This window comes from Sceloporus occidentalis, unplaced genomic scaffold (assembly GCF_023333645.1).
Source record: "Sceloporus occidentalis isolate IW3139 unplaced genomic scaffold, rSceOcc1.0.p SCAF_7, whole genome shotgun sequence".
Taxonomy (NCBI): Eukaryota; Metazoa; Chordata; class Lepidosauria; order Squamata; family Phrynosomatidae; genus Sceloporus; species Sceloporus occidentalis.
Genome location: NW_028316987.1, coordinates 25,358,245 through 25,380,728, shown reverse-complemented (window position 1 = coordinate 25,380,728; position 22,484 = coordinate 25,358,245). Strand labels below are relative to the sequence as shown.

General features: G+C 39.0%; 1 protein-coding gene across 1 annotated transcript in view; it reads right to left on the bottom strand.

Moving 5' to 3' along the window:
- COL15A1 (collagen type XV alpha 1 chain) overlaps positions 1–22,484 on the bottom strand; it is a 111,560-nt gene that overhangs the window by 25,733 nt on the left and 63,343 nt on the right. The window contains exons 23-31 of the mRNA XM_089532277.1: positions 18,067–18,144; positions 17,911–17,946; positions 16,286–16,339; positions 16,135–16,194; positions 14,149–14,217; positions 13,442–13,483; positions 11,095–11,134; positions 3,575–3,646; positions 462–508 (exon numbers count right to left, since the gene is read on the bottom strand). Coding sequence (XP_089388403.1) covers positions 462–508; positions 3,575–3,646; positions 11,095–11,134; positions 13,442–13,483; positions 14,149–14,217; positions 16,135–16,194; positions 16,286–16,339; positions 17,911–17,946; positions 18,067–18,144 — 498 coding nt within the window. The remainder of the gene's footprint in view (positions 1–461; positions 509–3,574; positions 3,647–11,094; positions 11,135–13,441; positions 13,484–14,148; positions 14,218–16,134; positions 16,195–16,285; positions 16,340–17,910; positions 17,947–18,066; positions 18,145–22,484) is intronic.

Here is a 22,484-nt window from a genome sequence, read left to right as displayed (position 1 = left end):
CAGGCCTGGACCAGAGTAAGAAGATGAGCCCTCCTCCCTTTGCCATCTACATCATCAGAGGGAGAGAAAGGCCTGCCAGCTCCATCAGGCCTCGTCTAAAGGAAGGAGGAGAGCTCTCCCTCCAGTCCATTTGCCATGGTCCAGGCCTCAGAGGGAGAGAAGAACTGCTGGACCTGTTCCCCTTCCCCACCACCATTCCTTTTGTGTCATGTCTTTTTAGATTGTAAGCCTGAGGGCAGGGAACTGTCTGAATAACTATGTGTAAGCCGCTCTGAGAGCCTTTAGGGATGAAGAGCAGGGTATAAATATCATAAATAAATAAATAAATAAATAAATACTTGAACGTCCTAAAATGTTAATCTGCGTGGTCTTCTTGACAACATAGGACAACATGTAGACAACTGGCTCTAACATTATCACTGCCTCCCAACCCCCCACCCCACATTTTTAAACATCTTTACCTTCATGATATTTAAGTGGTCAAAATATGCTGATGGAAAAGAAGGACCTGGAAAACAAGGGAAACCATTTGATGTTATTTCCATTTGCACTAAGCCTACGGCTATTTTTGAAATTTTAAGCAGGAGGCATAATGGCTTGTCATATCCATGCAGCAGACATAATTTGAATCTTCTTTGTTACAGATATGTTAACAATTATGTCTGCCACATGTGACACCGTATTTTAGCACAGCTGGAGTTGACAAGTAGTTTCACCACAGAAGATCTTTTTTTATTATTATTATTATCAAACAAACATTTATTTTAAAACTATACCATCTTTATTTTTGCTCCTGGAAACACATTTGAGGTAACTATGTGGCCATGGAGCAAAGTATAACAAAATTCAAAGTATATATATTTGGCCAACTAAAAAGCAGAAAATACATAGTGTAATTTTTCAATTCTTCAGTGGCTCCTTCCTCAAGCAATAGATATTAAAAAAACATTATTTTTTTAATCAAACAAGCTTTTTAAAAATCCAAGTGTTTGCATTTTAAAATGCCACTCATAATCACCTGCCTAATATGCTGCTAGCAAAATATCTAACCAATGAGTCAACAAAATATGGAGTGATTTTTTTTTCATATTTCAATGTATAGACTACTTTTCTGTTTCTAAAAGCCAGATTAAAATTTTGTTTTAAATGGAAAAAGAGGAAACTACAAAGGAAGTAAATGTATATCATTTTATAAAAAATAATGTCCTTTCTATTGAGACTATTCCAATACAAATGCATCCCATTTTTTTTCTGTAGAAAGAAACTGCCAATTATCTTCTGTTGTAGGGATCGGCTCTGTTAATTTATCCATTACTTCTATATTTAAGCAACCATATTTCCATACTGTCAGGGCTGAGGCCTAGATACGTGCAGCAGCATCCAGATTTTGGGCTCCTGTTCTCCCTCCCTTGCAGATCTCTCTAGCAGTGAAAACATGTTGGGGGGTTTGCAGCAATCCAGAGAGCAGTATTTTTGGGAAATTCAAAGGCTGCAATAAAAAGGAAAAATTGCATTCCTCCCCCTTTTACTGGATCACACTGTTGGGGAAGTAGAAATCTAATATTTCATGCAGCCAAAGCCATCTAGGCAGGTACCTAGGGCAAGCACAGTACTGACCTTTGAGGGGTACAAGAAAGCTGAGAATACTGCAAAGTCTGCAAAGGAAGATTGTATTGTGCCTGACTTGAATTACAGTGACCTTGGGTCCAAATAGACAGGCCAAAATAAAGCTGTGCTCCAGTCCTTAGGACTGGAGCGTGGCTATGTTGTGCCTTTCGGACTCTTAAGACGCATGCATCATTTAAACAGCATACCTTCAAAGTGACCTGAAGCAGCTTTATTTTGGCCTATCTGTTCAGGTCCCTTGCTAACTGCCCTAACTATTGAAGTGATAATTTGCAACATGTTGTAATATAACATGGACTACAGCAGGTTGTTTCCTCTTATGCAAAAGGATGCTAGAAATGGTGAAAAAGTGTGCTTTTAGTGGTTGATATAATCAAACTAAAAAAATGTGGCATTTTGTTTTTATGGTTAAGTTGCTCAGCAATAAATATACAAAAACAATTCTGTCTTTACATGAGTGTTTTTACTCAGATGCAATTTGAAACAGATTTCTTTAGTCAGCAAAACAGAAAGTATGGGACATCCTCATCATGGATCTCTCATGTCCTACTTAGCAAGGTTTGAACTAGACACCACAGATCAGCTACTACATATCTCATGCATCATGTATAAAATGGTGTGAATTATACCAAAAGCTATAGAACCCTGTGCCCTAATTTTCTTGAATAGCAGTAGGATATTGTTACCCCAAAAGTTGGGGGGGGGGGGACTGGGGCATCCCCACCATCTGTGTCAGCTTATCTTTAAACACTGGGGAATTGCTTAACTCAAAGAAGTTTGTGAGAGGTTGGGCAACTTGAGTATTGTTTCCTCTTATGTATACCAGTACTAACTGAGGAGGACTGTAAGATTTTTATTTAGAAATATGCAGGAGTGCAACCAAACATACAATAGTAATTCACACACACTCCACCCAGAACTAACCAAAATAGAGGTACAGAAATTGGGTGGCAGAGTTTTAGAAGCATGGAGAGTCTGAAGGGGCGACCAATGAAAGTGGGATGTGGTTCAGATTGGATCAACTGCGACACAGTAAGTAGAAGACACACTGTGTATGAATTGTGTGCCAGCAGTGTGCAAAGAAGCTAGGTATGAGATTGATCTTTATCTCTGAGATCTTAGTCGTATGGGTGTTAAGTGTTTGCAATGTAACAAAGGTCTTCCCAGGGAATCAACAATGGGATTCTGGAATGACTTATGGCTTTAAATTCAGAGTAATACAAACAGTGATTGGATTTAGGATAACGCCAGGATAGATGGAAAGGGAAGTTGGTTGGGAACACAGCAGGGGATAGGTAGGAAGTGTTGGCTTACTTGCCCTTGTCTTTGTTTCTAATGTGGGAGGATATGCAGAGGAGTTTGCGGGGGGGGGGGGGGGAGGAAACGGATCAATCAGCAAACCCATTCAGCTTTTATCTTGATATTACCTGGGTCCTTCACATGTATTTAGGTCTATGTCTCCTTCTTATGGGAAATTCTCCTGGTGTTCCAAAGGTCATCATGACCTCTTAAGAACATGCCTGCTCCAGATTTAAAACTATGAAAGTATGGAGACCCTGACATGGGGTACGTTGGGTATACTAACAATATACAGCCTGCCCTGAGCATACGCGCCCTTGCCATATGCGGGTTTAAGCTTATGCGGATGGTGAGCGGTGAGGGACAAAATGGCGTGGGAACGCACTGCCATTCAAATCAAAGGGACTCAAGCATATGTGAAATTTGCCTTATGCAAGGGGGAGCAGAATGGATCCTCGCGTATGGCAAGAGCAGACTGTAGTGTGATTACCTTTCATAATGTAAAACTATTGGGTTATACAAATATTCTCTGCTATATGTTTCCAATTTAGTCCTTCCAGATATTATGGAGATGTTTGGATTTATTTATAGAACATCCTCATTCAGAATCACCATCTGAAACCAAAAACAATCTTTTCAGATATGATACCTGGTGGCCCTGATGGACCTCTGTCTCCCTTTTCACCTTTGAGGACCAGTGGGCCATGTACACTCCTGGAACCTGCTTTTAGAAAATATTTCTATGAGAAAACATGGTATCAGTAACAGGGTAATTTTTGCATGGCTTATGACATCAGCACCGTGCAACACATAAACAGATTTCCAACATGTTCTGCTAGAAGGTGCAGTCTTGTAAAGCTCCATTCCTTTTCTTTGCTGACCCAATGAAGGTGTGGTAAAAGTGGCATTTGGAGTGGGAGAAAACTATCTGTTCTCTGTCAGAAAAAGACACACTTCCTTTCTATCTTGGAAGACGTTAATTCTTAGAACAAATATATATGACAGAGCAGGTGTGTCTTTCCCAAATGTAGCCCCTTGTTCCTGCTTTATACACCTGGAAGATGTGAAAGTTTTTTTTTCATAGAATCATAGAATCGTAGAGTTGGAAGAGACCGCAAGGGCCATCCAGTCCAACCCCCTGCCATGCAGGAAATCACAATCAATTGGATCAGGGAATGGGGATTTGAAATGGTAAAAATCTTGAAAAGAAAGCACCATTGCAGCCTCTGAATATAACAATATGGAGGCAGGATAGCAAAACATCTCAAATTGATCCTGCTTTCAGATGACTCTATGGTTTCATTTTCTCCCTTTCAGTAACAATTCTATTCGTAAATCATTTCCAAATGAAGAACAATGGGTATGTCTAAAATAAACTAAGAAGAGAGTTATTTTTGTACAACACAGGGAGCTACCTCAATACAAATAAAATAATACCCTTCTTATTTCACACCAGATGAAATCATTGTTCTTCATTATGAAATGAGTTTCAGATATAACTGTTACTTATGTCAGGAAAAAGGAGCAGAGAGTCACCTGAAACAAACCAAGAAAAAGAAGGTCAATTTGCATTGTTATACAAGCAGCAAAAAAGGTATGGCACCACTGTGCCCAAGACTCATTATATTCAATGGGGCTTGAGCATAGGCGGTTTTCATCTTACACGGGGTGAGGGGTGGGGTCCGGAATGGATCCCCTGTGTAAGGCAAAGGTCCACTGCATTTGTATTTGTTTCCACCCCCTGAAGAAGGCCTTTTCTCATTATGGCCAAAACATTATGAAATGAGTTTCAGATACTGTTACTATAAGTCAGGAAAAAGGAGCAGAAAGTCACCTGAAACATACCAAGAAAAAGGTAGTCAATTTGCATTTTTACACAAGCAGCAATAAATGTGGATGCTTGGAATATTGATTCCTATTATCTAAAAGATTTTTCAGGAAATCCAAATATTTTTACTTTTATTCTCTGAGCATCAAGGGGACATTCCAAACCACAGGATGGTACTTGCTCTCTTCCAACTCTATGATTCTATGATTGAGCAGGAAAATTTACCTACTGGTTATTGTTTCTCTAAGGGGAGGATCTGTCCTGCCTCCTAGACCAGACTGACCTTCAGGAGGTCAGTATGGAAGAGCAAAACCAGCCCTCAACCTCTCTCTGGAACACTTCTACCATTGAGAACTTGCTGCTATTGATACTGAACTGAAAACATGAAATAGAACCAATTCTAAACTACTTATCAGGAAATAAAATAGTATCCAGACACTTTAGAACACCGGAACATTTATGGGTAGTCCAGTCTAACACCAACATCCACATGTTTAGGAATTCTAAGACATAGATGTATTAGTCTGGAAAATCAGTATGCAAAGGGACCTTGTAGCACCTTTGAGACTAACTGAAAGAGAGAAGGTAGCATGAGCTTTTATAGACTTGATCCCTTTGCACATTCACATGTAAGGCAAAAATAATGTCATTCCTTTTGGAGGCAGGGGAGGGCAGAACACCCTCTGTAATTCTGAGAAAAGAGAAATTCACCATTAGAAAATCGCATTTTCTCCTGAGCTTCAGGAAGGAATTTCACAGAACAATGAGTCAACAACAGCACTTGTGATTAGCCTTCTAAGGATAATGGAATCCTGTACTACTTCTCTTTGCCAGACTTTATGGCCAAGGTAGAGGAAAACATATAAGTTTTTAAGAAGATATTCATGAAACTCAGATGTTCATGAAACAGTCATGAGGGTTGTCTAGTGAAGGCCTTGGAACCCAACTAATCCCTCAAACTTCAGAACCTGTCCCGATTGATGTGTGTGTGTGTGTAAAAATCCTGTTTTACACTCCGAAAGCCAAACATCACTAGAAAAAAAATTAAAAACTGTTAAAATGTTGTTTCATTGGATCCTCCACTCATCCAAGAAGTTACACCCAAGAATAGTTTCAAATGGACTGAGAATGTCACACCATCACTTCTGGTGGTCCAAAATGGTGCCAAGATGATTGACTGCTCCCTTAGGAGGTCCAAAACAGCTGAAAATGGGAACCTCTGAACTCTGACCACCCCTGATCTTGGATCTGCAGAATCTATATTCCCTTGAACAATGAAAAACATTGCATTGCTTATTCTGATATTCAATGTTTGGTCTAAATGAAATTGGAATGCTCTGCTCACATCCAAGATGTCCCAGTTCCAAATTTGGAAGGAAGATTAGGAAATTTCTTGTACCTAGTGAATTATAAGGTTTACATTAAACACAAATGCTAAGGGAGGCCAGGTTTCAAACTACCTTTTCTGTTTGAAAAATATGTAACTTCAGATTGGAGGAGAGGGCCCTAACTCAGAAATCTATGTAGATGATATGGTAGCCAATAGGAAAGCTGCTTTGAACTTAAGTAATTTGCAGTGTAGTGGTTTGAACATTGGACTATAACTCTGGAGACCAGGGTTCAAATCCCGGCTCAGCAATGGAAACCCACTGGGTGACTTTGGGCAAGTCACACTTGATCAGCCTCAAGGAATGGCAATAACAACCCCCCTCTGAAGTAACTCTGAATAAACTTTACAGTAATGGATTGTAACAGTAAGTATTCAATATGTCATTCTGTATTCTGTGAAGGAGACATCCTGTACTGGGATATACGCAAGCTTACATTGTGTTGATGGGTGGAACAGTGGCACTTAAAATGCCAGAATCTGCTGAAGAATCTGCAGAAGAAAACCTGCCCATTTTGTAGGACCTGGTGAATGTAGAAGATTCTGACCATGCTGCTGCCCTGCAAATCTTTACCAGAGGTTTGGGGGGTAGTGGTGGTGGAGAAAGTGGCTGTGGCTGCTGCTGATTTGGTAGAGTGGGCAATAACATGTGAGGATGTTTCAGCAGGTTTAGAGATTTGTAGGCTGTGAAAATGCATACCCTTAAGCAGCATGCCAAGGTGGAAGGCTTTTTCCTAAGGAAGAAAGAAGACAAAGAGGTCCTCAGACTACCTAAAGGACTTTGTGCACTGAATATAAATTTTGAGGGCTATGCACATCCAGCTTGTGTCACAGTTTCTCTGTGGAGTGATTAGATGAGGGCAGAAGGAAGGAAAAGTGATTGACTAAGAGTGGTAAAAAAACAAGAGTTGACTTTTGAAAGGAATCCAGGGTCTAGTGTTAAGGCGACTGAGTCCTTTTTGAAGGAGCATCTGGCTGGATGAATGGACAGGGCTCCTAGCTCAGAGTTTCTCCTGGCTGAGGTGACAGCCACCAGAAAGAACGACTTTGAGCGAGAGAGAGGTCTAAGAGGAATGGCGTGTAAAGGTTTGAAAGGGGCTTTAGGAAGAAATGAATGGAGATTTCAGGTAAAGAAACAGCAGACAACAGAAAAGGAAATGTGTGAGGCTCCCTGAAGGAACTTGATATGAGTGCCATGATGAGAAAAGAAGTCAGGAGAGAATGAAGGTTTGGGATCTTAGTGTGTTAAGTTTTAGGCTCATATTGAGTCCTGACAGCAAAAGCTTTAATATATAGTATATCCTGATTTCAGTAAGGCCTTTGACAAGGTTTCCCATGACATTCTTGCAAACAAGCTTGTAAAATGTGGGCTAGACAAAGTAATGTAATAAAGTTTATTCGGTCATTGACCAGCAAATACAATAGCAATCACAAAAACCAATATTAAGCTCTAATTGTAAAAACTTTTAGATTGCACTACAGCTATGAATAGCAAAAGAGATAAAAGAGATAAAAGGATAAAATGCAATTGTTATACATAAAATACAATCACAGAGGACATGAGCCATAAAACACAGTCCGCATCTGACTCTGATAGCTTCCAATTCTCTATCAATATCGGTCTCAGTTAATATTTCAATTTCATCTCTTCATTATAGGACGTATTTTACATACAATGTAACAAAATTTTGCTACTTTGTATACAATGCTAGGTATCTGACAGTTCAGAAGATTACAAACAAGTGAGGTATCTGTACAACTTGTAAATTTTCCCAAAAGAGGGGTAATCAGTTGAAGTCGGGTATCTTTATAGAATTGACAATATAAGAATATATGTTCAAGAGTTTCAATGTCTCCCTCGTTGCAGGGACAAAGCCGTGCATGGAAGGGAATTTTCTTGAACCTGCCTTCCAAAACCGCTGAGGGGAGGGCATTAAATCGTGCCAAAGAAAAGGCTCTTCTAAATTTAGGTAGAGTGACTTGAAACAGATATGGAGCAGGAGAAGACACCAGGATTTGTCTATTAATCAAAATGTGGCCAGGAAAGGCAGCAATCTCTGTCTGGCCTTCAATGTCAAGCAGTCTTTGTTTTATAGCCAATTTAGCCTGGTTGAAATTTAATTTCAGAATAGAATCCCTCAGCAGACCCAAGGTTGTCAATTTCTTATTTATGGCCAATTCCCAAGAGGATTTATAGGTATCAACCAGAATATATTTGGTTAATCCACCATGCATTTTATTTAACTTAAGCCAATAAGAAAAGATATAAATCCACATGCTTGTTTCAATTTTACTTACTCCAGCCTCTCTCCTCAATACCGCGTTTGGGACAGTGCGACCGACTTGAAAAATTTTCCTTAGAAAATTTGTTTGTACACGTTCCAGAGGCAACAAATCATTATTATAGGGACCTAACTGAGCACCATACAACAGTTGTGATCTGGCCTTGGCCTGAAAAAGTTTGATTGCAGCTGGAATAAATTGAGCTCCTTTAGAAAAAAAGTACAATTGGATGGCATTTGTTGTTTTTTGTGCATTTTTTGAGACGAAATCTAAATGAGCAGATCTATTCCCTGTGGTCTGGAATACGATCCCCAAATATCTGAAGATTTTAACCTGTTCTATAGTTTCGTTTCCCAGTTTCCAATTTCTTCTCCTAAATTGATTAGAGAAGGTAATAATTTTAGTTTTAGCATGGTTTATTGTTAGTTTTTCTTCGACACAGTAATTGGCTAACGATCTCAGGGCTCTCCTAAGTCCAACAGAAGTTAGGGATAAGATGGCTACATCATCGGCATATAGCAGTAGATTTACATGTCTATTTGCAATTTTAGGAGGATGGAAGGAAGAATCACTCAAATAAGGAACTAGGGAGTTTATATAATAGTTAAACAAAATAGGGGCAAGAACACACCCTTGTCTAATTCCAGTCCTGACCTGGATTGACAAAGTAACTGTTACATGGATTTGTAATTGGTTGACCGGCCGAACCCAAAGGGTGCTCAACAATGGCTCTTTTTCAGCCTGGAGAGAAATGACCAGTGGGGTCCCACAGGGCTCTGTCCTGGGCCCAGTGTTATTCAACATCTTTATCAATGACCTGGATGACAGAATTGGAAGCATACTTATCAAATTTGCAGATGACACCAAATTAGGAGGAATAGCTAATACTCCAGAGGACAGGATCAACATTCAAAATGGTCTGAATAGACTAGAAAGCTGGGCCAAAGCTAACAAAATGAAATTCAACACAGAGAAATGTAAGGTACTGCACTTAGGGCAGAAAAATGAAATGCACAGATATAGGATGGGGGACACCTGGCTGAATGAAACTACATGTGAAAGGGATCTGGGAGTCTAAGTAGACCACAAGTTGAACAAAGAAAACTATTAGAGTCAAACAGTCTGTCATTAGTTGAATAATTCTAGTCAAGGGTATCTGACCACTCACCTTCCTCAAGATCAGAAACATAGTGAACAGAGGAAAAATCTGGGCTGGCCTAAATCTGGGCTGTCTAAATCAGGTCATGATTGTGTCAGCTTCATAGAAGTACCTAGCAACTGATCTGGCTCCTCATCAGAGGAATTGGCAATGTATTCACACTGCAGAATTAAAACAGTTTGACACCACTTTAATAGTAATGGATAAATCCTGTGGTCTGTAGTTTGGCGAGGTATTCAGCCTGGTCTGTCAGAAAGTTCTGGCACCTCACCATACTACAAATCCCAGGATTCTGTAGGGATTTTGTCATAGCAGTTAAAGTTGTGTCAAAGTGCTTTAATTCTATATTGTGAATGCACCTATGGAGAAGTCTGTGGGGGCAAAGCTTGTGTGGCAGAAGCAAGAGGACTTTCTCTACATTAGAGCATATGTATATACATGATTGAAACAATGGCATGAATGAGCTGAGTAATCACATGGAGAGATTGTTCATGTGTCCCTGTGTCTCAATACAAGATACATAATTGGTTATGCCTTTTCAAGATCTATCTGGAATATATATATATATATAGTGTAGATTCTGATCTCTTTAATCTCTATAGCCCTGTATTTTAGAAGATGTTTCTAGCTTCACTGAATTCTTTGGAAGGGTATGTATAATTTTGATATGAATAATATGAGTATTTTTATGTTATAGTTCATTGTTATCATGCCTTTTAAATATTTATACTATATGCGTATGTGTATTTGTATTTGTTTCCAGTTCCTAACAAAGGCCTTTTCTCATAGAAACACGATGGGCTTTTTAAACACTGAATAAATAGTTGAGCATCATAGAGCACATGGAGCTTGTCTCCTCACTGTTTTCTGGTTGCCACGTGGAGCCAAATGGCTCCCCGAGGAGGCAGTATGGCTGTGTGGCTGCTCCGGGCAACATGCACATGCTTTGGAAAGGTTGATGTGATTTCGAGACTGGAGCCTTGGAAGATTTTCCCATAGTTTTCCCCCCATGTTCAGTAGGGTTGGGAGGGCAAGAAGGAGATATTGCCATTAAATAATGGCAATTGAAGAATGAAAGGGAAAAAAATACAACTGAAGAGAAAAACCAATAGAACAAAATAAAAAATGCCAGAGTTTGGAAGAAAGTGAAACATATACTTTAAACTGGTCAGAGCAAGGGAAGAACTGTGAGGCAGAGCCAGGACTGGTATATTTTCTCTGTTATTGCTATCATGTGCCCCTTGCCTAGCCTGGGTGGCAACAGGGCATAACCCAACACAGAATGTCTCATTTGGTGGGATCACCCAGAGGAGGGTCCGGGACAATAGTTTTAGGGGCTGGTAAGATGAATAAGAGAAGACATTCCAGTTAACCTGAACCAAGCAATTTAGGGCTTTGGAGATTAAAACTACTTCTTGGAACTGAGCTTTGAAATGCCAGTGCAGATTGCAAATGTTGGAATAATAAGAACATAGAATTTAGAACTGAAGCCTCAGCTCCTGAATAACTCACCATCGGTCACTTCTGGGTTTCCAGGGTGATCAGTGCCTACCTGTATATAGAGCAAATACATTCAGAATGCAATTAACACACATTTACCTTTGAATTGTATCTTAGTTTCAAATTTTCCTGTGTGGTATCTATGATAAGCAATGTCCCCATCAACACACAATCTTTCCTGATTTCCCTTAAACAAGGGAAAAGTCCTGATTTCCCTTCAACAATCAGAAACAAAGATTTTTCCCCCTCCCTTGTACGCTGAAACAGTTGGAGCATGTGGATTGCTGCTAGGGACAGAAGGGATAACTCTTCCTGCTATGGCCCCCAACAAACGTGGGGAAAACCATCTGCTCTCTTTCAATGCCTGATTGTAGTGCAAGAGAAGCAACGTGTGTATGTATATATGTTGTGTTTATGTATAGGAGTGTGTGTCTGTGAGAGAGAACAGTATTCTGACAATCATATAGGAGCCAACACATCAGAAGGCTGGAGTCACATCCCTCTATTAGTTGGTGCTAAACCACTGGCATGTGGCTCCTCTGGACATGCTTCCTTGGAAAAAATTTGGTCTTCAGTAAAGTTTCTTCAACCTGCCCTTCCATGCTCCTTGTTTTAGTAGCCAAGGAAGTCCATATAGTTAACACCTTGGTCTTTTTCTTAACATTTATTGGCTTCCCAAAGGACTGTTCTCTCAAGCTCAACAGCCACAGTCTGTCCATCAGCTCTAAAGAAATCCCACATACTGCACCATGTCATTCCATGCTGTTAAAAGTAATCTGTCCAACCTACTATAATTTCTCTGGATTATCATCACAGAACATGTCTTTCAAAAGAATAGACTGTGTTTGCACTTCTGTAGTTAATTAGATCAGACTGGCAAATGTTTACCTTCTAAACCTACAGATGGCAACTTACAGCCTAGAAAATTGACGATCACATTCCCCTCCCCAGGCTTTTAAAAAGTAAATGTACTTGCATCCTTCTTTGGCAATTTTCTCCCCTTGATTATTCAAATCAAGGTATAAAGTCTTTAAAGTTGGTTATTATTATGAGACATGAAGCCAGTCATGATCATGATCATAATCTTCTTGGGGAACAAAGGATTTTCTGCCCTTTCATGTGTCACCTAATTCCACTGCCTGAGATAGCCACCTCACTTTGCCTAATAGTAGGAACAGTCCTACAGTTTGGACTGGAGCCACAGAACTGGGAGAGTATTAGCTTTCTCCCTTTTCCCCTTCCCTATTATGAACCTCCACCCTATTGGACTACTATTAGCTTCATGTGGCTACTCAAAACACATATTTAACTGGAAATTCCAGGATTGAACTGAGACTTGATGAATGTGCTCTGTCATTTAGATAATGTTCTTTCTTTTCATGCAATTCAGAGTCTACACATATGGGTTTCTTTTGCTCTGGTAAGAATGGTGGTGGCCATATATGTAATATTTATTATTAAAATGTTAAAATAAAAGTTTCCTTTTGAAATAACGTTTTTTAAAAAGCAAACTTTAAAAGTAAAATTCTGCACAGAGATAATCACTTTCCCCAGAATTACCCTGTTCCTTTCAAGAATTCATACAAGCTTTGGAGGCTGCATCTTCTGCCTACTGTTGGTGCTTAACATGCAAGATTTCCCCTGCCAGATTTCTTCACTGCACTTTCCCTTGCTGTCATCACTACAAATGTAATGGGGAAGAAAGTATTTCTGATTTCCGGGATAACTATCTTCCCACACTTCTCTCCCACAGCACAACTGCACTCCTAACAGTCCAACAAATGGATATCCACTAGAATTGGCCTAGTGAAGAAGACATGTGAAGACCATCAATCCCAGGCACCTTCTTCTCCAGCACAACTGAATTCCAAACAACTGTTTGGTGGACTGTCTAGGACATGAATGAGCCAATGAAGAAAAATGTGCAGAGAAGATTCTCCTTGCATGCTCTCTTCCTCAACATAAGTGCACTCCTGGGCTATAGTGGTGGTGCAAGATGTGAGGACAACATGCAGGGACAGAGTGGCCTAACCCCCCCCCCCCCCACTGTGTACTATGTGTAATGTGTGTGTGCATGAGTGTTTTTTTTTGTGGGGGGGGGGATGTGACTGCATGTGTTCCTTCCAACCTATCATTTGTTGCCCCATGCAGCTTAGTATATGTTCAGCATTATACTAAATACTTATATAATTTTTGGTGCCAAATCTCAGGCAAAAATATAATCAAAGCCAGATATAACTAAATATATTATATACACAAAGTGTTACTAGTATTACACATTGTGTTGCTAGTCCTTATGAGCATACAATATATACTTATCCATGAATCATATGAAACACAGGTACTGTGCATGACTTACTGTTGGTTTGCACTGAGGCCTGGGAGAATTTGGGAAAACAGTCTGTTAAAAATTGGAGGAAAGTAAATACAGTAAATACCATTTTTATATAAAATTGTAATGTATTAATTGCCTGATGCTGCTTGAAAGGTTTTTCCATCTGGATATTATAAACTCCTAAGAAAGGATCCTTCAGTTGTGCGCACATGCATAAGGTAACTTTCCTAAGTTCTAAATTACACATTGCAAGCAAATACAATTTTTAATTTTGCAGGAGGGAAACTGGGGAGACAATTTAGAGCAAGGACATTATCCCCCACTTAATCCTTTGCTATCAGCTGAACCTTTAAAAAAGAAGAAGACATAAGCCTTATTTATTCATTACGCTTGTACCTATCCTTTCCTTTGCTTCAAGATATCTTGAAGATGCATTTGCACTCTAGTGTGCAATTTTCAAGAATAGCTTTAGCTGTCAAGCAATACTGCCAAACCAACATTCAAGCTCTCAAAACTACTGAAGTTCAGATCACACCAAAATTTGATGGTGCTGGAGCATTTTGTGTCCAAGAGCAATTCCCTGAGAGATCACAAGCATAGTATGATAGAAACATTCAGCCATTATTCTTCTGGCAATCAGAGATATACAGTAGTGCCCCTGAAGATGGAGGCTGCATTTAGTTGTCATAGCCTTCTTGGGTAAAGTTAAGCAAGAAGACAAAAGTACTTACTCCTTTAATATATACTACACGGCCTGGAGGACCTGGAAGGCCAGGGGGCCCACGCAAACCAGGGAGGCCCTGGAAAGACAAAAATTAAGGAAACATCAGGGATCACTCTCCAACTGCAGCACATTTGTTAAATGGTTCATATAGGGGTTGAGTTCTGGATCCTAATTTTTTAAAATTCATTAAAGGAAAAAAATTAACATTGCATTCTCCATGGTTTTCAAATAAAGTTTATAAAACCTCACACTGATATGAACAGAAATAGATTATGGGAGGCTAGCATGAACAGCAATGGATGACGCAACCAGAGCCCTGCACTCAACATCTGCTGGGATATACTACTTTGTGGTTGTTCCATAGTTGTAGTTCTTAACACAAGAGATAGGAATCATTCAGATGCTCTTGGGCTACAATTCATAGCATCCCTATCCAGTGGTGAAAGCTGCTGGGAGTTGTGGTCCAACAATATCTGAAGAGTTTTATGATGCCCACCCCTCTTCTTCAAGGATCTCTCATCAAAGTCTCCATTGAAGGAAAAATGTGAGAATTTTGATTTCTTCCCTCCCCACACCCAACTGTATTCTTCTTCTGGGAGTACAGCAACTGGTAGTACAGCAACTCTGATGTAAACAGAGCTAATCCATACCCCTGGATTATAATAAAGACTGAAACATATTTATTTTTTGGATTTTGCGCTTCTCTTAATTTTACAATACAATTCTCAACTTAAAAATGTCTCAAAAGTTACTTTGAAATGCCTATTTTAGAGGAAAACGTGTAAAGAAACACATAGCTTGAGATTTTTTTTTCTGAAATTTTTTTTTTCCAAATAGTATGTGGATTAAAAAATAATATACAGATTAAGATAGCAATGAGAGAAAATGGTCTTATGAATGAACACAAGCCAAGCAGGCATTAATCCTAAACAGACTGATCCATCCATCTACAGGATCCATTATATACAGGATTCATAAGAAGCTTGTTCTATTTCCATTTAATTTAGAAGAATGAACAATTTAAAATTACAGAGAAATTGTATTCCATATATGTCTGCATTTATTGCCTACATATTTTTTTATCTTTCCAAAACTCCATTCTAAATTGTATTCAATCACAGAAGAATATGTGCAATTTTGTAAAGAGCACATAACAAATCTTTTCAGCCTAAATCTCCACCAGGTTAATGGAACAAAGTTAAAGAAATGGAATAAGGCAGACTTCTACTTCTGAGGAATTTAGCCAACATATCATGCATTGGGACATGCCAGGTGTTCATCACCCCACCTACCTGTAGGTTTGTTTGGTTTCAAGGAGGAAAAAGGAATGTTTATCCAGTTCCCACTGGGCCATTGTTTATAATGTTCGTGGGCAACATGTGGCCTACAGGGCACATGCAGCTCCCACTCTTGCAGCCCACAGCAATAGCGATAGCAATAGCAAGTACATTTCTATACCACTTCCCAGTGCATTTAAGCATTCCCCTTACAAAGGGTAAGCTAAATGCCCCCAACAATCTGGGTACAACCCTTGGCTGGTATTGAACTTGCAACCTTATGGTTTGTGAGTGTGTGACTGCAGTACAGGCACGAACAGGGCCATAGGCACCTAGCAACTCCCCGCCCCAACAGCATGTATCAAATAATCCCTTAGACACCTTGGGGGAGTTCCCCCCCCCCTCATTCCCATAAGCGGATTTACAAAATCTGAAATGGAATTCTGTTTTGAGTTTGTTTGTTTGTTTTTGGAGTGGGAGGGTCCACCCACAGCAGGACTTGTGGTTGAAAACCTTGGGCTTCCAAAACAGGACCTTGGGCTTCCAAAAATTGTCCACCCTGATACATAGTGTGATCTACATTTCTCTCATCACATAGCAACAGATTCCATGTTCATTGTACACTGTATGAAGAAGTGCTTCTTTTTATCTGTCTTGTCTATGTTTGAGTCTTTTTATACCACTAGCGGGGACTCTTTGTTTCAATGAAAACTTACATATAATGTTACACCCCGTTCACCTTTTATGCCTTTCAGTCCATTCAGCCCAGGACGTCCCTGGAGAAAGAAACACAAACAAATGGCTCAGCTCCTATACTATAAAAATAACGATAAAAATATTAATCTCTCTCCCACAAGATGTACATACAGGCCTGCCAGGAAAACCAAGTTCTCCTTTTGGTCCCAAATGTCCAGGTGGTCCCTAAAGAAAAAAAGCACTATGATGAGTAGACGGGAAAGAACTTGAGAAATATGCTTGGGTTGCATTTGCAGTTTTAATTTTAAGAGTATTTCTAGGTAAGGTTTTTATACATGGAATTTATGAGGCAGGGAGGGAGGATTGTTGTGTTCTATTTGAAGATCTTCAGTGTATTTGTTATCCATTTTCTTTCTCAGAAAAATCTGTGAGAACATGGTAGTGCAGTATCTATTTGTTGTTCTTGGAGCTTTAATTCTAGAAAGAACACACAAAAGAAACTGGAACCATATAATGTAACCCAGTGAGAAAAAGAGCCTCAGTTGCATATTGTACAAAATAGTTCTTATTCATTGAAAGTGCTAAATGCATTTTGACCAGTTAATGCATTTTGCCAAATGCTTATTTATCATTGTTTTCTTCAGTGCCTTCTAAAAAAGAAGAGACAACTGTTAAAGCAGTAAAAAAAAGTATGCTTAACCCAGAGAAGAGAAGGTTAAGAAGTGATATGACAGTCCTGTTTAAATATTTGAAATGATGTGATACTGAAGAGGGAGCAAGTTGCTTTTCTGCAGGTCCAGAGAATAGGACCCAGTGCAATGGATTCAAAGTACAGGAAACACCTAAACATCAGGACAAACTTCCTGACAATAAGAGCTGGTTGACAGTGGAATATGAGGCTTCAGAAGAAGGTGGAGTCTCCTTCTTTGAAGATTTTTAAACAGATGCTGGATGGCCATCTGTTTGGGTGCTTTGATTGTGTATTCTTCCATGGCAGAGGGTTGGACTTGATGGCCCTTGTGGTCTCTTCCAGCTCTATGATTCTAAGATTCTATGATTCTATTACTGCATTCATAAGACAATAACAATATAAATTTTCACCTATTTCGCCCTAATATTAAAGAATGAATCATTTAAGAAGTTTTTATTTATTTATTTGAAGTGCTAATAAACTGCTCTAGGACTTGTTTGTTTGTTTGGAGAGACTAAACTAAGGTTGTTTTACCTCCATTATAATGAAAAGACATGACTCACTAAAAAGACTATAATGCTTAGTGAGGTAGGAGGCAGTACAAAAAGAGGCAGACTACAGATACATAGATTAAAAAATGTTCATAATTTAAACTTCAAAAGTACAGCAGATAACAAATAATCTGTGGAGGGGAGGAAAGGGCAAAAGTAAATCATGTACTTAGGTTTTATTTTCAGTTGGGATGAGTTCTAAGGGCTTGTTGAAGGCTTCGTGGAAACAGCAAGTTTGATTCTGGTACCATACAAATATTCTGGGAAGAAATTCGAAGCATAGGGGGCAGTGAAAAAGAATATTATTGTGTGTGTTTTTTATTAAAAGACTCATTTTAGAAAAAATTTCACATATGTGAAATCATTGTATGGTTCTCATTTTTAAGCTGAGCTTTGTTTTCTACAGTAATACTCATTCCAGCTCATTCCTTCTATCTTTTATTCCCTCTACTAATATTTGGAGGCTGTAGAAATATTTTCATGTTTCTCAACTACAGTGGAGCTGTATAAACAAAGAGCATGGATTTATTTTTTTAAAAAATTCAGAAATTCACCATTGGTCCAGGTGGTCCCATTACTCCAGGTTCACCCTGTGAGAAGAGAGGTTATATATCAGTGATTTAAGACAATGCTGTATCATTTATGTGACATTTAGCAAAGGAATACAAAAAAAATTGTATTTCCATGAAACAGATAACCAGTAAAGCTACCTTTTCTCCTGGTCTTGCTACCAATTCTGTTAATGAGTCGACTGAGGCATAGATAGCTCCTGGCTCACCCTTTTCACCCTTTAAAAACATAAAGGAATTTATTTGTTCATTTAATTAAAAGAAGCGATATATGAGACCTCACCAGTGAATCAGCTGCTGTATTCATCCAAACTGAGTGGTAGCATGAATCTGGCTTGAAATGATACCGTCTAAAGGAGAGAAAAAGAAATGAACAGATGCCCATTCCTCTTGAGTTCTCTTGCTGCTTTAGCCTTTGTGGACTGCAACACATAGCAAAGTAGGTTGGGTTTTTTTTTCCTTTTTTCGTTTACACAAATCTTTTATTTCACACCTGTCTCTATGTCTCCTTAAACCCTATCTCAACCTGTCTCTCACTGTTTGCATTTTTATTTGTTTCATTGGGCCTGATGAGACAGGCCAAAATACAGCTGCTTTGGGTCACTTTGGAGGTATGCTGTTTAAATGATGCATGCATCCTAAGAGTCTGGAAGCTGCTCCAAAGCCACGCTCCAGTCCTAAGGAATGGAACGCAGCTTTGGTGCAGCTTCTGGCCCCTTAAGATGCATGTGTCATTTAAACAACATACCTCCAAAGTGATCCAAAGCAGCTTTATTTTGGCCTGTCTGTTTGGGCCCTTAGGCCTGTTACAGACTACCAAAATAAAGCTGCTCCGGGTCTCTTTGGAGGTATGCTGTTTAAATGATGCATGAGTCCTAAGAATCCAGAAGCTGCACCAAAGCTGCCCTCCAGTGCTTAGGAATGGAGTGTGGCTTTGGCGCGACCTCCGGACTCTTAGGACCCAGGCATCATTTAAATAGCATACCTCCAAAGAGACCCGAAGCAGCTTTATTTTGGCAGTCTGTAACAGGCCTTAGTTTCTTAAACGGAATTTGAGATGAACTTCTGAGTTCTATGCCTACAATGTGACAAAAGGCTTGTGGCTGTTAGATAAGACAAAAATACATTGTAATGTAATGTTAAAATATGTTGGCTAGAATGGGAAAAAACAGGCAGTCTGGGGCTTCCCCTCAGGATCAGAAAGGGTGTACATTATTGGTGCACACTTTTCTAGCGCTGTATAATTTGTTGAAGCCTGAGGAATGACCAAAATTACAAATGGGTCTTGTATGAACAGAAGTCATTTTGTAACCGACAAATATGCCAATCTTATTCTTGGCTAGTCATGACTGGATGAAGTTGCAGTTGCACCTAGCTGCTAAAGCTGTTTGGATTGTACTAGCCCATTTCAGGGGATGCCTGGCATCATGGAAGCAATGCAAAAGTGGGTTTGTGTGCTGCTTCTGGCTTGAACATGTTTGCTCTGAAGATGTGTGCCATCATCCTCTGTAACATCACACTGGAGGGTTTTCTGTTTGTACTGAGGCATCCTAGCTCTGCCTATGATGGCAAAAACCACCAAACCATTGTCATAGTCTAGCAATGACCATACATTCCAAGAAACAGAAGTTTCAGATTTCTAGTTCTCTTGTGGTAGAAAAGAATGTGCAATGTTATCAATAATTTAAATGGAATGATTAAGGAGAGCTCTGGCTGGAGCTTTCAGAAATCAGGGAAGTTTAATGCTTTAACAATTCCTGCCTCTTTGCCTTTACATATTGGTTCTTTTGATATTATGTGAGCATTAAACTTGATTCTTCTTCTTATTTTTGAATCAAAATGAAATATATTCCAAATTCCAAACCAAATAAATCTATGCAAACTGTATCTTTAGAGAAATACCGTAACAATGTACAATCTTTCAAGCTCTCTAGACTATCTGGTACAAACAAAGTGGCGTGTTGAAGGGTTTTGATCTCAAAAGCCTGTGTACTTATGTGGCACTTTGGCTAGTCCTAATAATTATATTGTTCAACTGGTGATTTTGGGTCCCCCTCCTGCAAAAGACTAGTGCTGCTACTTATTTCTTTTCTTTTTTCTGTCTGAGAAAGAAAATAAAGTTGGATCACTTCGTTCATTTTTTAGTGTAGAATTATATATGTAAACATTTTAAATGAACTGCAAAAAGAAATGAAATATATACAGGTTGAGTCTCCCTTATCCAAAATGCTTGGAACCAGAGGTATTTGGGTTTTTTTCAGATTTCAGAATATTTATATGTACATAATGAGATATCTTCAAAATTCAAAATTACCTTAATAGATTAGAAATCTGGGCCAAAGCTAACAAAACAAATTTCAACACAGAGAAATGTAAGGTACTGCACTTAAGGCAGAAAAATGAAATGAAATAGGATGAGTGACAATTGGCTTAACCATACTATGTGGGAAAGGCACGTAGGAGTCCTAGTAGACCACAAGTTGAACATGAGTCAACAGTCTGATGCGGCAGCTAAAATGTCCAATGCGATTCTGGGATGCATCAATCGAAACATAGTATCTAGATCAAAGGAAGAAATAGTGCCACTCTGTTCTGCTTTGGTCAGGCCTCACCTAGAATACTGTGTCCAATTCTGGGCACAATTCAGAAAGGATGTTGAGAAGCTGGAGCATGTCCAGAGAAGGGCAACCAAAATGGTGAAGGGTCTGGAAACCATGCCCTATGAGGAGAGACTTAGGAAGCTCGGTATGTCTAGCCTGGAGAAGAGAAGGTTAAGAGCTGATATGATAGCCTTGTTTAAATATTTGAAGGGATGTCATATTGTGGATGGAGCAAGCTTGTTTTCTGCTGCTCCAGAGAACAGGACCCGAAACAATGGATGCAAGCTATAGGAAAAGAGATCCCACCTCAACATTAGGAGGAACTTCCTGACAGTAAGAGCTGTTCAACAGTGGAACAAACTCCCGCTTAGTGTGATGGAGTCTCTTTCTTTGGAAGTCTTTAAATAAAGGCTGCATGGCCATCTGTTGGGGATGCTTTGATTTTGAGTTTCTGCATGGCAGGGGGTTGGACTGGATGTCCCTTGTGGTCTCTTCCAATTCTATGATTCTATAATCTTGAAGATGGGAGCCAAGTGTAAACATGAAATTCATAATGTTTCATATAAATTTTATAAACATAGTCTGATAGTAATTTTATTAATTTTAATAATTTCGTGCATGAGACAAAGTTTGTGTACACCGAACCATCAGAAAGCAAAGGTGTCACTATCTCAACCACCAAGCTGGACAATTTTGGATTTTGGATCATGCAGGATTTTGGAATTCTAGATAAGAGACACTCTATCTATATCTCAATGCAATACAATTTTCAAAATAATATTCTGTGTTTACACAGAATATATTACTATATTATTAATAATTACATTATTATGTTTATCATTTTCTGTGTGTCCTGAAGATATTGCAACCTCAAAACTGAAGAAAGAAACAAGTGGAAAAGAGTGAAACTATTTCAAAACAGTTCCAGGAAATGGGTTAAAATTCGTTCAAGCTGACAGATTTTATCTCAATGAATGAATGCAATTCTTTCTTTTTCTGGAAAACTTGGTACATATTCAACCCAGCTTTGAATATGAGAATTGGTAGGCACTCATCCTGGTCAGATTGCCTTTGTAAGACTAACAAGCATGTTAGTGAGTGCTAGCTACTACAGCATCAAAACCATCAACTTCTCACATTTCAAGTTTTGCAAATTTTGGCAAATTCAAATAAAAAATGAATTGCAACCAAACTCCTACTCATTCCTAGTATACTGGCAAATCTATCAGTTTAGCATTCTCCTACATTCAAGTTTTGTAATTTTTTAAAAAAATTCTGACCAAATCTTAACAGATTACCCCCCCCCCCCCCCCCCGTGTGCCAATAGGACAGCTTGTTGTAGGAAGGAACCACAGCCATGGGACTTGCACTAAATCATCCTTGATGAAAGGAGTCAGTTAATATCAGTGGCTCAGTACCATTCAATTGCTTGATGCAACAGATCTTTGGCATTCTTTCATTGCTGGGAAAGGTCAGTCATGAAATTCTCTCTTTGTATTGCTTAACCACAGGTCAGTCTGTTCTGTTCTTTTCTTCTCGGCAAAAAAGAGGCAGTTATTGCAAACAATAAAATAATCCACATTCTCCTTAAAGTGGGTTCCCTTAAATACTTGAATGTATAGGTAGATATTCCATGGGTACCTTAACTAAAGTTATCTCTGAGTTGCATCTGAGGAAGTGTAGAATGTATAATACAGTGCAGTTGCACATTCCCTCCTATTCATCAAAATAAAATTTTTATTAGAAGAAAATCCAGAAAGAGGAGGGCTCATTCCCAGGATTTAAAGGAAAAAAATCTAAGAAATCATGGAAACAAAACAGAAAAATTCCTACAATATTCCTGTTCCAGGATTTTGTGCGTTCTCCTTTTTATATACAAGAAAAACTCTCATATGCTTGTAACTTGCCCAAATGTTACTAACTTTCTTACATTCATTCTGATTTCTGTTGGGCTACCAC